This window comes from Balearica regulorum, chromosome 8 (genome assembly GCF_011004875.1).
Source record: "Balearica regulorum gibbericeps isolate bBalReg1 chromosome 8, bBalReg1.pri, whole genome shotgun sequence".
NCBI lineage: Eukaryota > Metazoa > Chordata > Aves > Gruiformes > Gruidae > Balearica > Balearica regulorum.
In genome coordinates, this window is record NC_046191.1 from 32,324,842 (window position 1) to 32,346,497 (window position 21,656).

At 47.5% G+C, this 21,656-nt stretch overlaps 1 protein-coding gene across 1 annotated transcript in view; it reads right to left on the reverse strand.

The window, feature by feature from the left end:
• The window catches only part of COLGALT2 (collagen beta(1-O)galactosyltransferase 2), a 57,214-nt gene that overhangs the window by 20,108 nt on the left and 15,450 nt on the right, over positions 1 to 21,656 (reverse strand). The window contains exon 2 of the mRNA XM_075760553.1: positions 660 to 770. Coding sequence (XP_075616668.1) covers positions 660 to 770 — 111 coding nt within the window. The remainder of the gene's footprint in view (positions 1 to 659; positions 771 to 21,656) is intronic.

The following is a 21,656-nucleotide window of genomic DNA, read 5'->3' on the forward strand; positions in this document are numbered from 1 at the left end:
AAAAGACAATAAAACAAGCATTCTCAGTGAGTTTGTACCACAAATGCCTCACCACAGCACTGAGGACCCTGAAACTAAAAGCAAGCCTAAAGAAAGGGGAAACTGATGTAAATTTTCCCTGATGGAAAAAATAGAAAACAGAACAAGACAGGAACAAAAGGAACAGCTGATCTTAAAAATAAATAAATAAACAAAGCAATAAAACCCCAACACACCTAACGTTGTATTTCAAAGCAAGGATCCCGCAGGTCATGCAAAGGCATAATATACTGAATTAAACATAGTTCTCTGGCCCAGAACTTACTGAACATTTGATGTCTTGGACAGAACTGTGGGAATGGGCTATGATTTCTCTGCTTCCTTGCAAATAACGAATGACAGTTTTTATTCCCTGATGCTATTTGTTTACCATGCAAAGAGAGCAGCTGCAGATGCTAAGTAACTGAACGGAAAATGCTTTCTTCCCCAAAGTTCTGCATGAGTTGTTTCACTGAAGTCAGAGACCTTGTTATGGGAAAGACCCCCCCTAAAAAAACCCAACATATTTTAATGCTTGAACATTTTGTACATCTCCTGGATTGAAAACAGAAAACCAAAAACCTAGAAAATTTGACATATACCCCAAACAGCTTCAGTCAGCCCCTCACTGCAGTACTCACGGTGGGTCTTCCATCGGCCTCCACTCCACATCGTGGTAGAGGTTCTGCACGTTCTTCAGCCACTCTCTAAGGATTGCTGTGGTGTTATCAACATTGTGGTCAGTGGCCACCCTGGGAAAATGAGAGCAGAAGCAAGATTTAGGTCCTCTGCCTTTTCCCAGCTGGCAGATGAGTCAGGGGCAGAACCTATTTCTTACAGGCACATCCAGCTCCTAGCAGAACTCAGGGCAGCTCCAGAGATGTACAAGTCCTTTTCCTAAGGCACAGAGCAGAGCCCCACTTCCCCACAGAGCACCCCCTAACTGCAGGCAAGCTTGCACACTGCTGGTCTCCTGCCTCACCAGAATCACAGTAGCTTTATCAAGTGGATACAGGACTGAACTCTCCGTTCTTAATGTCCGTGTGCTGAATTCTCCTTGCTGACTCTCACAATCACACCCCTTCAAATCTGTTCAGTACATCCTCTGGAAAAGACAGGACTGGCCACCTCACCCGATGAATGGCCCAAGGTAAGCTAGCCACAAAGGTCCTATCTCTAGAAGCACCAGGATTTTGCTCTGCTTGCTATACCATCCTGCAAGCCCAACATTTAAGGTGCACAGCCCAGCCGCGAGCACGCGTACCCCACTGCATCGCCCTATGGCTCAGGAATCACTGGTGCCAGGATCGGAGGCTCTGCACCGAGAGGAGCCCCCACTACATGCTGCTAGCGGAGGGAAGGAACCCCTCACTCGCTGCTCTACAGCATGGATAATCGTAGCCAAGCCCTAGAAAGCCTCCAGTTTGAAACTTGCAATTACCACAGCCCCTCCCAGCTGCCCTGCGTACGGCCAAGCTGGGCATGGAGGCAGCAGGGGAAGGCAGGGATGCTCGACACACACCAGGATCAGCATCAGACCTCCGCGCCCCCCACCCCCCCCCCGCTACAGCCAGCAAGTAAGCTGCGGCTCAGAGAGAAGCAGCTTGCTTCCTTCTTATTTCCCAACACAGAGGTTACAAGTTTGTGAAAAGACACGGAAGAGCTGTGTGCAGATGCCACGTTCCGTTAAAACACTGTAACAGCACTCAGTCTCAAACCACGGGGCAGGAGAAACCCGCCTGCTTCCTCTATGGTCTCTGCCATCCTCCCCAAAAGCAGCATCTGACAAATGGTTTTGTTTTTTTTTCTCCTTCGTGCTGAGCAGTGTAGCTGCACAAACTGGAACGGGACACACAGATCCATGTCTCTGACAGTAATCATGTGGAGATGATCCCAAAGGAACCACCAGCTCATCTCCACCTGGGATCCTCAAGCCTTCGGGTTACAGGGCAAGTGAGCCAGGTCGCATCCCAGCTGCTCCTTTCCAGCACACTGGGACCAGACTTTGCACGTCCAACACCTGGTCGCTCACGTGGTCATGGCAGATCCCGCAGCAAATTCCCTTACGTGAAAGGGCTGCTCATTTTTCCTGGCTAGAAGGTAGAAAAGCACAGCCCCGTGGCAGGACACAGCTTGTGCAGCCACAGCTGGGAAAGGTCCATGGAGAATTTACAATCCATTTGTAGTCCTCTGGGAGTATAAATGCTCCCAAAATAGCAAAGATAGTGTGAAACACATCCCTAAGGGGAGCACACTGGAAGGTCATGCTGAGCCCCCATCAACTGCCATAAGTTACGTATGTTGTCCTCCAGCTCCAGAGACCCAAAGGCACTTCCCACAGCATCCTCCACCCTACTTAAAGCCAGATACCTGCTGTTAGGGGAGCGCACAGGGAAGGGAGAAAGGTGGCACATCCCAAACCCCTAGAGCTACTCCAAGCTACTCCAGGAAAATACTTCCACCCCAAGTCATTGTATGATCCTCCAGATGAGAATGAGGGCATGAACCCTTCCAAGTTCATGCAACCAGAAGGTATCATTCCCACAGGGTTTAGCCTGGTTTAAATTAAAAAAGAATCGAGAATTCAGATGTTAAGTTTATTTATAATCAGAAGAACACAATCACTTAAGGACAGGAAGCTTGTTTGTTGTATATATATTCCTGTCTATTAAAACAATAAATAATGAAAGTTCAACAAGTGAATGGAGGCTGGTCTCTGCTACTAACTCCTCTCCTACGACAGAGCAAGGCTCGGTTTAGTCATAACTTCAGGGTTTGCTTTTGACCAAGACCCTGGGTCAGACTGCACTGTGGATCTAGTTTGCAAGGATGTTTAACTGCACTAAATGAGCTCTAGTGCTGACTTGGTAGCACAGACTAAGTCAAACTTGCTCCAAGTATATTATGGATTGCAGCTCGTCCACTCAAGCCTCTGTTTTAGCACACTTGCTTGGGTCCCCCACAGCTGCTGTGCATTTCACCACTCTTGTTCTGCTTTCCTCCCACGCTCCAGCTGCACAGGCAGTGAGCAACAGCTCCAAAATTCCTAAAATACCAGAGAACAGTGAAAATGGATTTTTTTTGCTCACGGTCATCACTGGAGCTGCAGTGGAACCAAGAAGGTCCTGCCATACAGTGGGACCACGCTGCAATCCGGCATCATGCAAACCAAGCGTAGTTGATGGTGGCCATCCTGAAGAACATCAGAGTCCATCTTACACCATACTCTTTGCCAGGTCCAGGCTAGTCTTAAGGATCCTGCAAACCCTTAAAGTAAGCACCCAACCCCCACAGAGCCCAAACATATTGATAAGGGAGCTGTTTGCAGGGATGTGCAATGGAAACCCAAAGTTCACAAATTAAATGTAGCTTCCTTGACAAAAAAAAAGTAAAAATCTAGAGTCATTCAAGCTCAGAGAAAGTTATTAACATGAGAGAAAGCTGTTTCCCCAATCACTCAGAGCTGCTTTATGAAGCCCAAAACTTTGACTAGCAGAAGAAACCTTAAAGTTTAAAGAGGTGCTTGACAAAAGTTACTGCAGCTCTACCCTCAAACGCTAGCTGCCCTCAACAGCTAGCCCATCTTTGCTTCCCCAGGCAAGACAAGGGGGCTGAAGGATGTTCCTTCTGTCATCTCTTTGTCTCCAGCTCTTGTAAGGTCAGACCACGCAAGTTTTACCGCATGGACACATCACCATCCCAAGAGAAGTGCACAGCATACCAAGACCGCCACTACCTGATCTTGCCCTGCGCTAAGGGCTGCCTAGGGAAAGAGCTTCCCAACAGCCAGTCAGACCCCTCACACCCAGGGCTCTCCATCCTGCTCCTGGTAGGGCAGCATGCCCTTGACAAAATTCATCCCAGAAGACCCCAACAGCTAACAACCTCCAGACAGAAGTGAGACGCACACATGAGATCTACCCACAAGGACACTGCTAGAAGAAAAATAGTATTTTACTGCCAAGGCTGTTAAGGTGGTGTTATGTAGAAGGTAAATTCACATCCCAGTAGACCTTTACGAAGACATTGATGAGACAAAGCTCTGGCACAAATAAAGGACTGAAGTCTCCAGGACTATCCACCCAGCAGCATTTTTAAGCCCAGAAGTTCTCAACAGCAATAAAGTTTGTCACGCCCTAGATGAAACATGCCCTATGACTAGCAATTTGGCAAACCTTTGTTTTTCCAGCTTTGAGCCTCAAAAAAACCCAAAACAACAAAACCAACAATCCAACCAAAAAAACAACCCCAAACAACCCAAGCCATTCCCAAAAGCAATTATCACTAACAATTAGCACTTACTCATATTGGAGTATCTGAACCAGTGTACCTATCCCCCCAGAAAAAGTAGCAGCTATGGTGTTTGCAATACCACTGTATGGAAAAAACAGGGACACACTTTTTCTTTCCCAATGACAACCCCTGCACAAGAAAAACAGGCAAATAAAAATATGACCAGGACTTCCCACTGGCAACAAGAGCACCTCGAGCCATAAAAGGCACACCAGGATATTCCCCGGTACAAGCACTTCTGTAACAGTTCATAGGACTTCAAAAAGTCAAGTTAAAATTTCAGTGCTCTAATTCAGGTGGATGGACCAGTTCGACCCTGTTCATTCTTAATCCATTTTCAAGATGCTATGGCCATCTCTGCTGCAGATCTCACCACCACCACCGGTGGTTTGCTGCTCATGGTGCACATCTCCCCACCTCTGAAAAACTGACTGTCCTTTCCATGGGTGATGACAGTCAGGAGACAAGGCCATGGGATGAGACCGTTCATGTGATAAACTGAGGGTAAGAAAGCATCACATGGAAGATGCTGTGCTGGCAGTGTCCTGTGCTGGCTCCTCTTGGAAAAGGCTTACAGCAGGTGAGGTAAAGCAATACCTCCAACACCTGCAGAAAAGCAATTTCAGTCTGCCCCAACTCCTCCTACAACAGTGCTAGTGGAGAGGCAGCACAGGCCAACAGGTCTTCTCTGCATGTCCTGCAAGTAAGTTTGATGGTGAGATCATGCCACATAAGAGAAGTTATCATCCCTCCTCACTTGCCCCTCTGTGTTGGGTTTGCGTGGCAAGGTTTTGGTAGCAGGGGGGCTACAGGGGTGGCTTCTGTGAGAAGCTGCTAGAAGCTTCCCCCGGTGTCTGATAGAGCCAATGCCAGCCGGCTCCAAGACGGACCCGCCGCTGGCCAAGGCCAAGCCAATCAGCGCCTCTGGGATACCATATTTAAGAAGGGGAAAAAAAACCAAGCTAGGGAGAGCTTTTGCAGCCAGAGAGAGGAGTGAGAAGATGTAAGAAACTCTGCAGACACCAAGGGCAGTGCAGAAGGAGGGGCAGGAGGTGCTCCAGGTGCCGGAGCAAGATTCCCCTGCAGCCCGTGGTGAAGACCATGGTGAAGCAGGCTGTCCCCCTGCAGCCCATGGAGGGAGGATGAGGGGGTGTAGAGATTCCACCTGCAGCCCGTGGAGGACCCCACGCCGGAGCAGGTGGAGGCACCTGAAGGAGGCTGTGGCCCCGTGGGAAGCCCGCGCTGGAGCAAGCTCCTGGCAGGACCTATGGACCCGTGGAGAGAGGAGCCCACACCAGAGCAGGTTTGCTGGCAGGACTTGTGACCCCATGGGGGACCCACACTGGAACAGTTTGCTCCTGAAGGTCTGCACCCCATGGGAGAGACCCACACTGGAGCAGTTCGTGAAGGACTGCACCCCGTGGAAGAGACTCACGTTGGGGAAGGTGGTGAAGGACTGTCTCCCGTGAGAGGGACTCCATGCTGGAGCAGGGGAACGATGAGAGGAGCCCTCCCCCTGAGGGGGAAGAAGCGGCAGAAACATCGTGTGATGAACTGACCGTAACCCCCATTCCCCGTCCCCCTGTGCCGCTGAGGGGGGTGGAGGTTGAAGCCGGGAGTGAAGTTGAGCCCGGGAAGATGGGAGGGGTGGGGGGAGGTGTTTTAAGAGTTGATTTTATTTCTCATTCCTCTACTCTGTTTTGCTTAGTAATAAGTTAGATGAATTCCCTCTCTCAGTTCAGTCTGGTTTGCTCGTGACAATCATTAGTGAGTGATCTCTCCCTGTCCTTATCTCGACCCACAAGCTTTTCATTGTACTTTTTCTCCCCTGTCTAGTGAAGGAGGGCAGTGACAGAGCGGCTCTGGCGGGCACCTGGCCCCCAGCCAGGGTCAACCCACCACACTCTCCTGGTAAAGTGATTTACTACATCATCTGATCCTTACTGGTCCATAGTATGCACTTGATAGGGTGAGGAGAGTGGATCACCTTAACCCAGCTCCACTTAGCTCACCAAGAACACAGCTTAGGAGTCCACATGGCCCTCAGACTAAGGCAGTGACTAGATTTATTTTTTATACTTATCTTTGAAAGCAGGCTGGTGAGCACAGTACTATTATTTGAGATTGACTCCATAAGCATTATTCTTGGCCTGGTATCAGGTTCCAACCACTTTTTTTTTGTTTTTTGGGGTTTTTTTTTTAGTGAATCAGTTTGAAACATTTGTGCAGTCAAGATTAAGCAGGAGCCACAAGAAGACAGAGCCACAAGAAGACAGGCTAAGTGCAAGGCCACAGGAAGAGGAAAGGTGAGCTGCCTGGCAAGGAGCACAATCCTTACGCATCGTTTTCCAACATCTCATTAACGTCACTATCTCGCCACCTTCATGGGTCTCTGCTGGACTTGGTCACTCTTATTAACATCTTTCCCAAGAGGGCTCAAAACCAGACACAGTATTCCAGGTACGATGAAACAAGTGCCTAGCAAAAGAGGAACAACCCCTCCCCTTGATCTCCTGGCTATACTTCTGCTCACACTGCCCAGGACACAGTTGACCTTTGTTACCAGGGCTCACACTGCTGGCTCAGGGTCAGGTTGCTGTCCACCACAGGTCCACAGGACCCCCAAGGCCTTTTCGGCAGAGCTACTCCCCAGCCTGCATCGCTGCAAAGGGTTCCTCCTTCCCAGGTACGGGACCTGAAATTCAAGAGATTCCCTGCAGGCAACTCTCAACTCAAAGCCAGCAATGAGTAATTGGGGGAGAAGACTTAAACAGTGGGTTCCTCTCAAAAGGGACAGGTTATATCGACCACCTTTGCACTAAGAGGGAAGCAACTTCACGTTCAAGAGCTGATTAATAATGTCTAGAATGGAATTAAAGAAAAAAGGTCTCCTGTGAGATTTACAACCTAAAGCCTGTGCAACACAATCAGGAAAGACTGGTGGAGTGACAAGGAAGAAAATTTAAATTCCTGCCACTCTTTTCAGAAAAGAAAGTTTAACAAATTAAACTGGAACAGACCTCCAGACGGACACTCCTATTCCAGTAACATGGCAGCTTTTTACACTCAGATTTAAACCCATTTCTAATAAACAGAAGTTAAATTTTAGAAAAGTTTGAGTGAGAATGTTCATATAGGGGCTTATGTCGGCATAACTATAACCACTTCAATATTTACTTTGGCTTTAACCAGTAGTCTTACCATGGACACAAGCCCTCATTGTCCATGCTCAGCAAGTACCCCCTCCCAAAAAAACTCAACTACCACAAACAGTGGAAAAGTAAGCCCAACATTAAGCAACTACTGTTTTAATTAAGTAACGTGAGTAGCAGCACACAAGGAAAACCACTCCTTTCACAGACTGCTTGTATTTTTAGCCTGATAATGTCTTCTCACACTATGTTTGCAAGAGGGAGTTAGTTTAGGCTTTGATGGTCGTCCTCCTCTTTTCCTCTCCAAAAAAGAAAAAAAAAATTCACCCTTTTTTACTACTTTACATCCCAGCCTGCTCCCCCAAGCTATTTACAGTTTATTTACCTCAGGCACTGGGTCAGAGGAGAAAATTTTCACCTTCACCATCTGTATCGGAAAAGTACTACAGGACAAAACCAACACTGTGTGCCTCTGGCTAGTCAGAGTACGGGTCACGTTGTAACACAAGTTGTGGGAAACTCCATGGCCAGGGGCCTGCAGTAATTTTCCTACTGAATTTAACATTTACCCGCTCTTCCCTTTGGCAAACACACAGGGACGAAGGGCTTTGAACAGCGGTAAGTACTTCACGTTCAAGAAGTGTATACTGCAAAGCGGAATCAGAACTGGAAGCAGCTAGCTCTCAAAATGTAAAGCTCTAAGGAGGATCCTTTCCCCTTGCTGTCAGCATTTTGAAGACCGTAGGGCTTGAGGAGGGTGTTGGGTTCTCCCTTTATCACCCTGCCAAGCACATCTCAGATGACAGCGGTCCAGATGCTGCTGATGGTTGGGGTTGCATTGAGAGTGGCTCGCAGGAAAAGGATGTCCAAGGCTTGCCAGGGTTCCTGCTGCTTCTGCATGCTGCAGGACCGAGTTGGGCAGATAACCAAATCCCAGGAAAACCCAAGGATATCCATTTTAGCTGTCTTGCCTTTTCACCACTTGCAGCCAGGGATTCAGTTTACCCACAAGGCTTGCTATGGGATGTAGTCCAATACCGAGTTCTGCTGAGACAAGAGCCCTAAGTTGGCCACATGCCCTAAAGCGAAGCCCAAAGTCCATGGGCTTAGTAGATCATTCCTAACAACAGTAACATAGAAACTGGTGACAAAAGCACACCAGTAGCTCATCTTCCACAGAACAGAGCAGCAAGAAAGCGTTCAGAGAGAGGTTACATCTCAAAACAGTGATGGAGGGAGCATCTCTCTGTATGCCGTGTTCCACAACTCATGCTAACCAAGGTGCCCGACTACTTGGGCTGGCCTCACACGTTGGAGGCAGTGAGGCCAGAGAAGTCTTGGAGGCAGAAAGGTGCTCTCACCAAATGACTCGGTCTTTGAGTCAGCAGAGCTAGGGAAGATAGGAAGGTACTTCTAGCTTTGTAAGGCTTGCTGGAGGCCTCCAAATTGTTTAGATCCTGCAGCAAAAGCCCACTTCAGCTTTCAGTCACTTTGGGCAGCTCAAAGAGCTCCCTGGTCTGAGCTCATTGTCACACAGGCTACCCTGACTGATGACTCTGCTTGTTCTGGGTGTGAATTCAGCCCTGCCAAAAATAACTGAAAAAATAAAATCCAGCAGTGGAGTCCTAATATGAGTCAAATACAAATTTGCCTTTAGATTTCCCAAAACAAGTGGTAAATAAAGTAACAGACGAGTCATTTCTTCCTGCCCTTTTATTTGAATGCTGCCAGACTTAGAAAACCAATTCAAAAATATAAAAACCACCAAACTGGCAGTTTTCACTGTGAACCAGTGATGAATTACCTTGACTAGGAAACAGTGCAGCTGGGAGAGACTGGAAGAGAAGGTACGGATCCTAAAGGAGAGGAGAAAAAATAATTCAAAACAAGACAGAGACAAAACACTTCTGAACCCAGTGAGAGGGAGGCTCCCAAAGCAGCGGAGAACTACCAGAAAGCAGCTGTACCGTTACAATGGCCTGAGACAAAGCTTTTGTAGCTATGGCTTGATCACCGTCCCCCCGAGGACCACAGCATGCTACCCACCTCAAAGCAGCTGGCTTTTACCGCCTCCAGCATGGTTTGACAAGTAAAAAGCTGTTCAGCACCCAGCTGGGCTGTACAGCCCAATTTCCCAAACTCTAGTGTTTTCATTTCAGCTGTGAAAATGTCCTTTACCACAGAGGAGCAAGTGGAGTTGTTACTATCAACTACTTCGTGGTCTCCTGCTCAGGATCTTCCCGAAATGCTGCAAACCAAGCAGGGCTCACTATTTTTTTCAAGCACTCCCCCACCAACAAGCAGGTATGGTTCTTGTTCACCCAGCACTGAGGGGACTCAGTTAATAAACCATTTTCTTTTCACTAGAAATACTCTATTGCTTTGCAGATATTTGTGCTGCTCCCTGGACTAGCAGTCCTACCTTGCATCTATTAATCCAAGAGTCGATACATCAAATCTCACAGATTTGGATCAAAGGATAACCCACCATGAGACACCACCGAGCTAGCTCACAACAATGCTGTTCAGAGGCTGTGAAACGATATAAATCTTCCTTGCCACCACTTATTTTAGCACAATTATGCTCACATACTTCATTAATATGTATACATAAGACTTTTTGGCTTCATAGGGACTTGGCATTTGTTCTAGGGTTTTCCTTCATTAAGGACAGACTTTTGGAAGTACCTTCTTTTGTTTTTTAATTATTTTAACTTGGTTTTAAGATATCGGCTCCCAGCAGAGAGGCAGTCGGAGCCCAGGTCAGTAGCAGGGAGCTGCATGGAGCCAGTAACAGGAGCAGCGACCCTCTCCGGGCTGGGCAGCTGTACAAGAACAGGACCTCACAGCGCAGGAATGCAACAAATACATCTCTAACTCTTTCCCCATACCCTTCAGCAGCTTGTGGATAATGGATTTTGCTGGCAGCAGCAATGATTTTAAAACCTTCAACGATCTTCCAAGCCCAAGCGAGAGAATGATTCACAGATGTATGGAAGCGCGTACATACATTCATACACACCAGGATCTCTGCTCTTGCCACGCTACCTCAAGAAATCTCTCACTTTCTTGCCTCTCGCTCCCCAAGATCCTCAGGTTGTCTCTGATAGTACTGTGCCATGACAGGTACGTGCTCAAGCCCAGTGGGCACGGACACAAGAGGGGAATCAACATCTCCCCAGAAAAGCCATCAGGCTTGGGCTGCTTGTGGCTGTCTCATGCCAATAGTCAAAATTCCACATTTAACACCTTTTCTGGCATCTGTGTACGGGGAATTCTCTTGCAGGGCAAAGGAGGTTCCTGCTGCTTCAATCCCAAGTCCCTTCTCTGTCTTGCTTTAGTTCTGTGTTCGCCCCTGTGTTGGGTTTGTGTGGCAAGGTTTTGGTAGCTGCTGGGGGCATGGGCTATAGGGGTGGCTCCTGTGAGGAGCTTCTAGAAGCTTCCACAGTGTCTGACAGAGCCAATGCCAGCCAGCTCCAAGATGGGCCCGCCGCTGGCCAAGGCCAAGCCAATCAGCACCTCTGTGATAACATATTTAAGAAGGGGGGAAGTTTTTTTGTAGCTGGAGGGGGAAGTGTGAGGATGTAACACCCAGGTCAGTGCAGAAGGAGGGGCAGGAGGTGCTCCAGACACCGGAGCAGAGATCCCCCTGCAGCCCGTGGTGAAGACCATGGTGAAGCAGGCTGTCCCCCTGCAGCCCATGGAGGAAGGATGAGGGGGTGTAGAGATTCCACCTGCAGCCCATGGAGGACCCCACACTGGAGCAGGTGGAGGCACCCGAGGGAGGCTGTGGCCCGTTGGAAGCCCAGGCTGAAGCAAGTCCCTGGCCAGACCGGTAGACCTGTGGAGAGGGGAGCCCACGCCAGGGCAGGTTTTGGTGGCAGGACTTGTGACCCCGTGGGAGACCCACGCTGGAACAGTTTTCTCCTAAAGGTCTGCACCCCATGGAAGAGACCACGCTGGAGCAGTTTGGGAAGGACTGTGGCCCATGGGAGAGACTCCATTTTGGAGCAGGGGAGTGATGAGAGGAGTCCTCCCCCCGAGGACAAAGAAGTGGCAGAAACAACGTGCGCTGCACTGACCGCAACCCCCATGCCGCTGAGGGGGGAGGAGGTTGAAGCCAGGAATGAAGTTGAGCCCCAGAAGGGGGGAGGGGTGGCGGGAGGTGTTTTAAGACTTGATTTTTTTTTTTTTCCCATTGCTCTATTCTGTTTAGTAATAAATTAGATGAATCCCTTTTTCTAAGTTCAGTTTGTTTTGCTCGTGACAATAATTAGTGATCTCTCCCTGTCCTTATCTCAACCCAAGCCTTTTGTTACACTTCTCCTCCCCATCATGCTGGGGGAGGGGTGAGCGAGCGGCCGTGTGGTACCTTGCTGCCGGCTGGGCCTAAACCACATCAGCCCCGCTGCAGAAAAAGCTTTAAAAGAAAGACACAAAAAAAAAATGTGCATCTGGCCTTGTGAATATTTCCAAGCAGATTTGGCTTCAAGGGAACAACTCCCACAAGGAAAGCCCAGGAAATTGCATACACATAGGATCAGATCTGCAACTAGCCTCTGAAATCAATTTGCTCAAACAAGGAATTAATTGCAGCAGTTCTGTAATTTCTGAAAGGATAGCTTGTTCCCACCGATGCTAATTGAGACATCAGCTAATACAGCTGTTCAAGATTAATGAAAGTGTGTAAGCCACTGGGAAGGAACACTGGTATTGAGAAATATTCTTGGCTCTGGTAACCAAAAATGGATAGGTTTTAAAGGGCAGAATCTGCTCAAATTTAGGTGCTCAGTACCACTGATTTTTCAATGGGCACATTGAACATGGGCCCATCCCACATTACCAAGGGTCCCCCAAAATAGAAACATCTGAAAAGCTCTCAGTCTCTGTACCAAGCTTGCAGAAGGATGAGTGCAAGGCTCCCACAGACTGCCTTGCCTCCAGCAAGAAGACCCAGATCATGGACTGCTTGATGCCCCGTACTGGAGGGAAAAGCAGACCTAAGTCATTCCACTCAGTGCCTTACTTTTTTAATTTAGGTTGTTCAATTTTTTGCCTTCCCCCAGAAAGAGTTATAACCCTGCCCTACAAGTACCAGTAAGCACACAGTGCCTCCCTCCCAGCCCCTACACCACCCAGCAAGAGCTTTCATCCAGAGGTGAATCTTTTACTCTTTACAGTTCCACATATACAACACTGAGATTTTCAGAATCACAGAATCATCGACTGGTTTGGGTTGGAAGGGACCTCACAGCCCATCCAGTCCCACCCCCTGCCATGGGCAGGGACACCCTCCACTAGCCCAGGTTGCCCAAAGCCCCATCCAACCTGGCCTTGAACACTGCCAGGGAGCCAGGGGCAGCCACAGCTTCTCTGGGCAACCTGTGCCAGGGCCTCACCACCCTCACAGGGAAGGATTTCTGCCTCACATCTCATCTCAATCTACCCTCTTTAGTTTAAACCCATTACCCCTTAGGTTTTACAACATGCCAGGAAAGAAAATCTTATATCTCTCTACACCTTCCTTTCCCTTCCCCACCTTTCCCTGAACCTCATCTCCTTTCCAAGTTTACGATAAGGGTCCAAAGCGTGCTGTTATGACTGCAAACCAAAAATCTCTCTTTTGCCAAGATGAAGACAAAGCCATTGCCCACACTGTAGCACTGGCATGGATTGACAGGCAGCTTTTCCTCTGAAGCAGGTAAAGGATAACGGAATACTTATCTCAGGATTATGCCAATCTGAAGGGAAGAGGAAAATTCAGGTTTTTTACCAGTTGAGATCTGGAAACCAGCAGGATGTTTTATGGGACACTAGAGTGAGTTTTACGCAATAATTGACCCTTTCATGTGAAAACTTTGCTGATACGCAACAATAAAGACATTCTTCCCAAAGGTTTTCAGGCAGCTTTTCTTTGAGACTCTAGGAAATAAAAAATAGGAACACAACAATTTGCATCTGACACCTGGACAAGACAGAGGAAGAACTCAACGAGTGCTAGAGATGAAACCCAGATTTAGCATTTGGAGAAGAGGTCTGCTTCGAAGTAGGGACGAAGCACAAAAGAAGTGTAAGAAGAGGCCATAAACTATCCTTCCTACGAGTAAAGTCACAAAGGATGCTTGGCTATGCAGAAAGCTTTTGCCTATGGAAAGAGAAAAATAGGTAAGTTTAGAAGGGCAGGAGACACTCAAAGTTAAGTAGTCACTGAGAATCAATGGCATTTCATATTTTTCACACCAGTAGGAGACTCCCTGGAACTTCCAATCTCTGTACGCAGCCTGACGCAGACATCGCTGAAATACACAGAGGATTTCTTTCTTTCACCCCCAGTGACAATCAGGTTACAGCTCACCGGCCTTCTGAGGTTTGAGGAAAGCCATTCACTCTATGCAGTCGTTTACAATTTTCATTTATCTTTCCAAAAGCATAAGCTTTCCCTTCAAGCGCAGCTATGCAGGTGGAGCATAAGTAATAAAGACACATTGCCAAGTCCCTGGGCTGCATTCATTTTCAAATCAGACTTTCTCCTATTGAAAGCACAGGTATGACTCAATGTAATGAAACCGCTGGGAGTCCCACTAGCACATGAAACGGGACTGGCAAGCTTCAAACCAATAGTCAGGGGGGCAAGGAACACACCCCTGCAAGAATGAATGGAAGAGCCATCAGGCAAACACAATGATGAGTCTCCCATGCCCCTGAACTGCAATGCAAGGACATACCTCCCGTCACTTGGTCAGCCTCTAGCCTGGTTTAAACAAACAAGGGCTGCTCTACAGCAAAGTCACTACTTTTCAACAAAACCCCTGTGTAGACTAGGCAGTAAGATTGCCACTCTGATGTATCCATTCAAAAATCAGCTCTGCATTTAGAGCCGATTTCCATCCAGACCTTGCACCTCTCCATGGGACCAGGAATTCCTCTGCTGTCGTTGCAGGCTGTCAATAGGAGAACAGCACCAAGCCCTCCAGACCTAGTCTCCAACAAGTTGCTACCTGCCTACATACTCAGGTGTACAGAGACATCACAAAGAAAACCTCAACAGTGAAACATCTCACGTATGTGCGGCGATTTCTGAAAAATGTGGCACAAATGCCAGGAGATATCTTCCAGTTCAGCGGGTCTGGAAGACTTTGAGGATTCAGGTACACAGTCAGTGAGCAACAGCTTGCAGAATTCCATCTCTGTAGGCTCTTGGACAGCAGTTGTGTTACACCACTCTGTATCAAACCTCTGCAGCTTAATGGAGGACCTCACACTTTTCTGCAACCCTGAGAAGGCTCCCTTGATCAACACCTGCACAGAGTCAGAAAAAGCTGAGACATACACACGCCCCACAGGTACACATCCATTCCACCAGAAGCAACAATCTGGCTTTACCCGTGAAGGCTTAGAAAAGGGAAGCTACAGGCAGGAAAAAAGCCTGGACCCAGCCACCATCCCAGGTTCAGGACTGCCTGAGCACAGCAGTCTGACCAAAGAGTCTCCCAGTGGCAATGCCAGCAACCGTAAGAAGTATCCCACCAACTTCCCGAGGGCTGGGATTCTTCTTAGTGCTCCTGGGGCACGCAGGCCGACGAGCCCAGTGCAAAGTGTTCTGTTTCTGTTGCACCATCCTGTGGAAGCATCTAATCATGAAAGACGCTGAGACAAAGTGGAAGACGCTCAGCATTTGGCTGAAGAACTCTTGGCCCTCTGCATAACCTGCCCTCCATCAGACAAGGGCCAGCCCTCAGCTCCTCTGTCTGCTGGCAACGTACGCACCGGTATTCGCTCACACCTTCCCTCTTCCAGCTCTGTGTGGCTCACTCGCAGTGTAGCTGTTGAGAGAAATTAGCTTGGCCGAGCCTACACTACAAATAAATCCCCCGGCCAATTTGCACTCAGAAATATGACTCTGCACTTCTCCTTCATGAAAGGACTCACTGTCTGGGCACGGAGAGGGCTGTGGTAGGAGCATGTACCAGATGAATAGATCATTAGAGACACATGGAGAAATCCCAGCACTGCTGTCAAAGCGCAGAGAGTATTGTTGTCAAACGCACAGCTCGCTCTGCCATGCTCTCACACAGAGTTTTGCCAAGTTTAAAGGTTTAGACCCTGAGATAGGGCTCCAGGCTTGCCTTGCACAGGCAAAACCAGTTACAACAATTTAATTAAGTTTTTCCTCATTGCTTACGCATGTGAATCTCTTTCCACCCTGGTGATCTGCAATGCTACCACCAGGAGTGGATGATACAAAGACAAATCTGAACCCAGCTGGGAAAGTAATTCCTTCCCCACTCCTAGAGCAGCTTGATCTTAGGTACGTGGGTGTGTTGTATGTACCGTGTATCAGATTTACAGAAGCAGACAAAGTTAGCAAGACTTTTTCAAAGGAATTCAACATCAGGATGGCTCAAGAACAGCAGTTTTCAAACTGTGATCAGCAGACATCTGTGGATTAGTTCTAGTTTGTTTGTGAAAGGTAACTAAAAAAAAAAACCCTATCACGTAAGTCAAAGTTTGCTGTGCAGGCGTCTGCATTCCCATAGGAAAAACACGTTGGGTTTACGCTCAGCCGGCAGAATACCATTCCCCTTTCACTTGTGCTAGGAGAATCAGTACCAAAGCCCTCACCAGAATCAATGCACTTTACTGCACAACCTCAGCAGACAGCACAGTAAGTCATCTGTCCACCTAGAAACTCGTGTAACTTTTGACACTAACAATAACTTGAGTTTATACTTACAGTGCAAGATAACAGGCTCAAGGCTGGCACGGGCACATAACGAACACTCCTGCTTTCCTGGGAGGGCTGTGAATTACTGGGTGTCTACAGGCAGACCCAGCAAGCGCAAGGACGATAAAACCCCAGCTGCTTGTAACATTTAGTACAGACACAGAGGAGTAGAAACAGAAGTAAATTTCTTGACTGCTTCTCCTACAGCCTCTGTACTAGCAAGTCAGCATCCTTTGGGACGGAAAGCATTACCACAGAATCTGCTTGTAAAATACAGCCAGGAGGAACAGCAAATAAAAGTCAAATTCATCACAAGGAGGAGAGCTGCCATGTTTTTATCTTGTACTTCACCAGGGATCCAGGCACAGCGTAGGTCACACAAGCAAATCTGTAAGCGAGCTGGCCTTCCTCCTGCCGCCCGAACACCTCCTCTTCCAGAGAGCCCAAAGCACCGAGCCTTAGAGCTGTCCCAAGGGGCACTCCACTCCAGTGCTTCTGGAGGGATCAGGCCCAGCCTGCAGAGGGAAATGTTATCCTCACTTTTACAGCCAGAAGACGCGTCAATTGAAGGCTTTGTCTAGAGCACAGCGTGAGGCGGATTTTGTGCCTCCTCACAACGTGTCCCGGCACTGCTGGGCACCCCCACACCAGCCTGCACACCAAGAGCACTGGTGGAAACCAGGAGAGCTCAGAGCTCCAGATGAATACTGGAGATAGCACAGCTCCACGGCCAGGATGAAAGCTTCGGATGCCATCTCACAGGCATGTCACACCACAGCTGGCCCAGGATTTGCATTATTTATTCCCTCTAACATTGCCATGAGCTGAGGCTCATTCTTAGCCACTCGGGTGCATGGCTGGTGGGAAATGTCACAACCCTCCAAGAAGTCACAGGGCTAACACCTCTCTCCACCAAAGGAAAAGAGTTGCTGCTTTTTAAAACACTTCTGAATCTGACCTGCAGTATCAAAAACAAGCAAAGAAACTTCAAAACACAGTAGCAGAAGTTAGCTGCGTACCAGACGCTCCTAGGAAGATGGAGGCACAAAATCCACCCAGCACTATCTCCCCTTTCTTCCAAAGATATCCAAGGTATTTACAACAGCTGCCACTGATGGGAGCCACATGAAAGAAGCTGAAAACACAGCTAAAAAAAGATCATAAAATGTATATCCCAAGATGTTGCTGCTTGCCATATGGTAAGGAAATGAAAGGACACGATGGGTGCAAGCCAGGACAATCTGTCTTCAAGGCAAGGCATGTGCACTGGCTTTATGGTTTGCATTAATATTACAGAGAACCATACAGAAAAGGTAACACAGGAAAATAAAAAATAATAAATCAAACATTCGACATGGCTCCAACTGGTTAGTTACTGTCTCCAAATGGTAAAATGGCAAACGGCTACAGAGCTCTCACCTCTGCAGGGGAAGATTTCGAAGTCAGGTTGTCTCTTCAGCTATTGTTCAGTACCCACACATAGATAAGCCTACGTCTTACGCTGTATTGCACTCGCCACTCAGGCTTCAGGGACTTACTCACACCACCTTCATCGACTTAATTCAGTCCCCGTTTCCAAGCACTTCAGTGACTCCAGGAAGCTGGGAGTCTGCCACATCATGTCTTCACTGCTGTTAAGTTTGACATTTAGGGCCTGACTTTCCCTCTGTGTCCATCTTCCGAACAGTGAGAATCATAGTATTGTTTTGGTTGGAAAAGGCCTTTAAGACCATCAAGTCCAACCATTAACCTAGCACTGCCAAGTCCACCACTAAACCACGTCCCTAAGCACCACATCTACACATCTCGAATACCTCCAGGGATGGTGACTCAACCACTTCCCTGGGCAGCCTGTTCCAGTGCAGGACAGCCCTTTCAGGGAAGAAATTTTTCCTAATATCCAATCTAAACCTCCTCTGGTGCAACTTGAGGACATTTCCTCTTGTCCTATCACTTGTTACTTAGGAGAAGAGACTAACACCCACCTGGCTACAACCTCCTTTCAGGGAGTTGTAGAGAGCGATCAGGTCTCCCCTCAGCCTCCTGTCCTCCAGACTAAACAACTCCAGTTCCCTCAGCCGCTCCTCATCAGACTTGTGCTCCAGACCCTTCACTGGACATGCTCCAGCAGCTCAACGTCCTTCCTGTAGTGAGGGGCACAAAACTGAACCCAGCACTCGAGGTGCAGTCTCACCAGTGCTGAGTACAGGGGACAATCACTGCCCTGGTCCTGCTGGTCACACTATTTCTGATACAAGCCAGGATGCCATTGGCCTTCATGGTCACCTGGACACACTGCTGGCTCATATTCAGCCAGCTGTCAACTAACACCCCCGGGTCCTTTTCCACCAGGCAGCTTTCCAGCCACTCTTCCCCAAGCCTGGAGTGTTGCACGGGGTTGTTGTGACCCCAGTGCAGGAGCTGGCACTTGGCCTTGTTGAACCTCATCCAGTTGGCCTCGGCCCATCGATCCAGCCTGTCCAAATCCCTTTGTAGAACCTTCCTAACCTCAAGCCCATCAGCACTCCCACCCGACTTGGTGTCACCTGCAAACTGACTGAGGGTGCACTTCATCCCCTAGTCCAGATCATTGATAAAGATATTAAAGAGAACTAGCTCCAGTACTGAGCCCTGGGGAACACCACTTGTGACGAGTCACCAGATTCACCACAGCTCCATTCACCACAACTCCTTGAGCCTGTCCACCCAGTCAGTTTTTTACCCAGCGAAGTATACACCCATCCAAGCCATGAGCAGCCAGTTTCTCCAGGAGAATGCTGTGGGAAATGGTGTCAAAGGCTTTACTAAAGTCCAGGTAGACAACATCCACAGCCTTTGCCTCATCCACTAAGCAGGTCACCTTGTCATAGCAGGAGATCAGGTCAGTCATGCAGGACCTGCCTTTCATAAACCCATGCTGACTGGGCCTGATCACCTGGTTGTCCTGTACGTGCCACGTGATGGCACTCAAGATGCTGACCCTCCTCTTCACCACCTGCAATAAACTTGGTCTCCACCACCACCCAACCATGCAGAGGTTATACAAGAGGCCAGCCAGGGCTATGACCAGGATGCAGTTTGTTCCAATAACACTCCACAAAGTGACATAGCCAAAGGCTAAAGCACCACAGCTAGTCACAGGGTCAGGAATAAAAGATTTTTCCTGTTCAGGATTATCAGAGCTTCAGAGAGCATCCTTGAAAAGGAACACAGTCAGAAACAAGCATGTCATTTAACTTCTTGTATTCTGGGATCCAGGAATCAGCAATAAAAAAGCAAATCCAAAGTGTTAATGCTGCAGATAAAACCAGCCTTTCCCTCCCAGAATAAACAAGGCCCCAAAGAGTTTAATAGCCCAACCACTGCATAATCCCTGTGGACCTACAAGATGAAGATAATCATACGCAGCATCTAATGACATCACGCTACACATTTCTCTTGATCTACTGCAAGCTGGCAGCAAACAAACATAGTGGGTTTTGTTATCTTCTCACTGGCACAGGTTTCACTTGGCACAAAGGAGTTTATGCCAAATATTCTTTCACCGCCATTAAGCTAAAGCTTACAGTCATCAGCAAGTTATTTTAGTCAGACTTTGCTGAAGCCAGCATGGAACTTAAGACTTCATAATTTTGCCCTAACCTTTCTCAAGTAGCCAGTTACGCTGGAAAATGGAGATTGTCTAAATTGCATAGAATGGTACAGTGCTTCAAAATAAATGGATTATGTCATATTTGCTGGCAAGTGGCTGAAAATATTTTATACATAATTAAGAGATCAGAAAAACAACCACTGCAGCCAAGCAGGGAAAGAAAAAAAATAATAATTCAACCTTTACATATGAAGTAGAGTTTTTCTGGATGTCCTTTGTAATTTTATCCATCACATTTCAGATGAAAAGAGAGCTGAAAAAGTGATAGCACCTCATATGCTCAGAGGGTTCTGAATATGGGGGGGGAGGAGAACCCAAACCAAACAACACTTTGCTAGCATGAAATAGTCAACTTGGCAATTAAAGTTTTCTGGATTCCTACCAGAGACAGATTTTACAGTGTCATCTCTTTGAACAGCTAAGCATACTCACCCTCCACGTACCTCTGGGAATTAGGCAATATAAATCAGAGAGGTGAGAGGACGTGCCCAGAGATCCCTGAAATCCACTGCAAAGGTCTCAACCTCCCGGAGTGCTGCACTGAGGCAGCATTACAGCTTTGTTTTACAGAGAGGGAAACAAAAGCAAAGAGATTAATGGATTTTCACGAGTCACAAAAAAAGGAGTGGACATCAGGGCTGGGAATGATAAGCCTACACTCCTTCCAAAATACACACTGAAGTAAACTACAGATATTCAGCTTTTGTAGAACAGTTTACTTAACACATTCACAGAGTATTTGTCAGACTAGTGGTAAATTTGTGGCCATGGCAATCGCAAGAACAACTTTTCCCTCCATCTTGCTTTTAAGAAACTCTCAGAAGCTCTAAGGCAAAGTCTATTCCTGTCCAAGTATTTTGCCTTCATCATGGAAAAAAAAAAAAAAAAAAAGCACTGGGTATTTGGAGATGTGGTTCTAGATAAACTTTTTAAAGCAGTGAAGCAGTTGTACTAGAGAAAAACTAAACTAAGAAAAAAAAAACCCCACCTAAGAAAACCCCAAATATCTCCAGGATTAGAAATACTTTGCACACACTTGTAAGAAATAAGTGAACGAACTCTACCCAGGAGCTGAGGTCCAGACTCCAGCCCCCGCCCAGTGCTAAACATCATTTAATACTGTTGTAGTGTCTCAAAATTAGACCCAAATCCATCGAGTTCCTTGCTCAACAGACTGCTTCCTTTGCTGACGTGGTGATGTCTCCCCAGCTCCAGCCTCGCAGGCAGAAGGGGTTGGATAGCAGAGGGCTGTGATTCCGAGTCAGTTCATTAACTGCCGTTCATCTTTCTGAAGGGCGTGCTTCTAAGCAAACTGTCAAACCAGGCAGCTCAACCTCCCTTTCCCTGCCTTACTGAGCACTCAAGGTGGCAAAAAAAGCCCCAAAACACCAAAAAAAAAATCCCATTTTTCTGTCATCTCATACAGACAACAGCACAGAATAACACGGTCCTCTGAACTAGCACTACACCATCAACCCTCTTAACAGAGCTACATGTAAGCATTTCTACTTTTAAATTCCAAGTATTAGCTAAAATTTCTGAGTCCAAATCTCTTTCATTTGTGATCTCATGTGTCATTCACAGGTATAGGAATCCACACAGCTTCTCCTACAGAGGGAGGCACGGGCACGCACGTGCAGGACACATGGCTGCTCCTTGGTGAACACGTGTGACATACTATGGATGCCAGAGTCAGAATACATTTTCTATTGGAAAAAGACCAACTCTGGACTCAAACTGATGGAAAACTGGTGCTATGCTGATGACTGACTTAAATCTAAAAAGAAGAGAAAGAAAAACAGTTGAGTTCTCAACA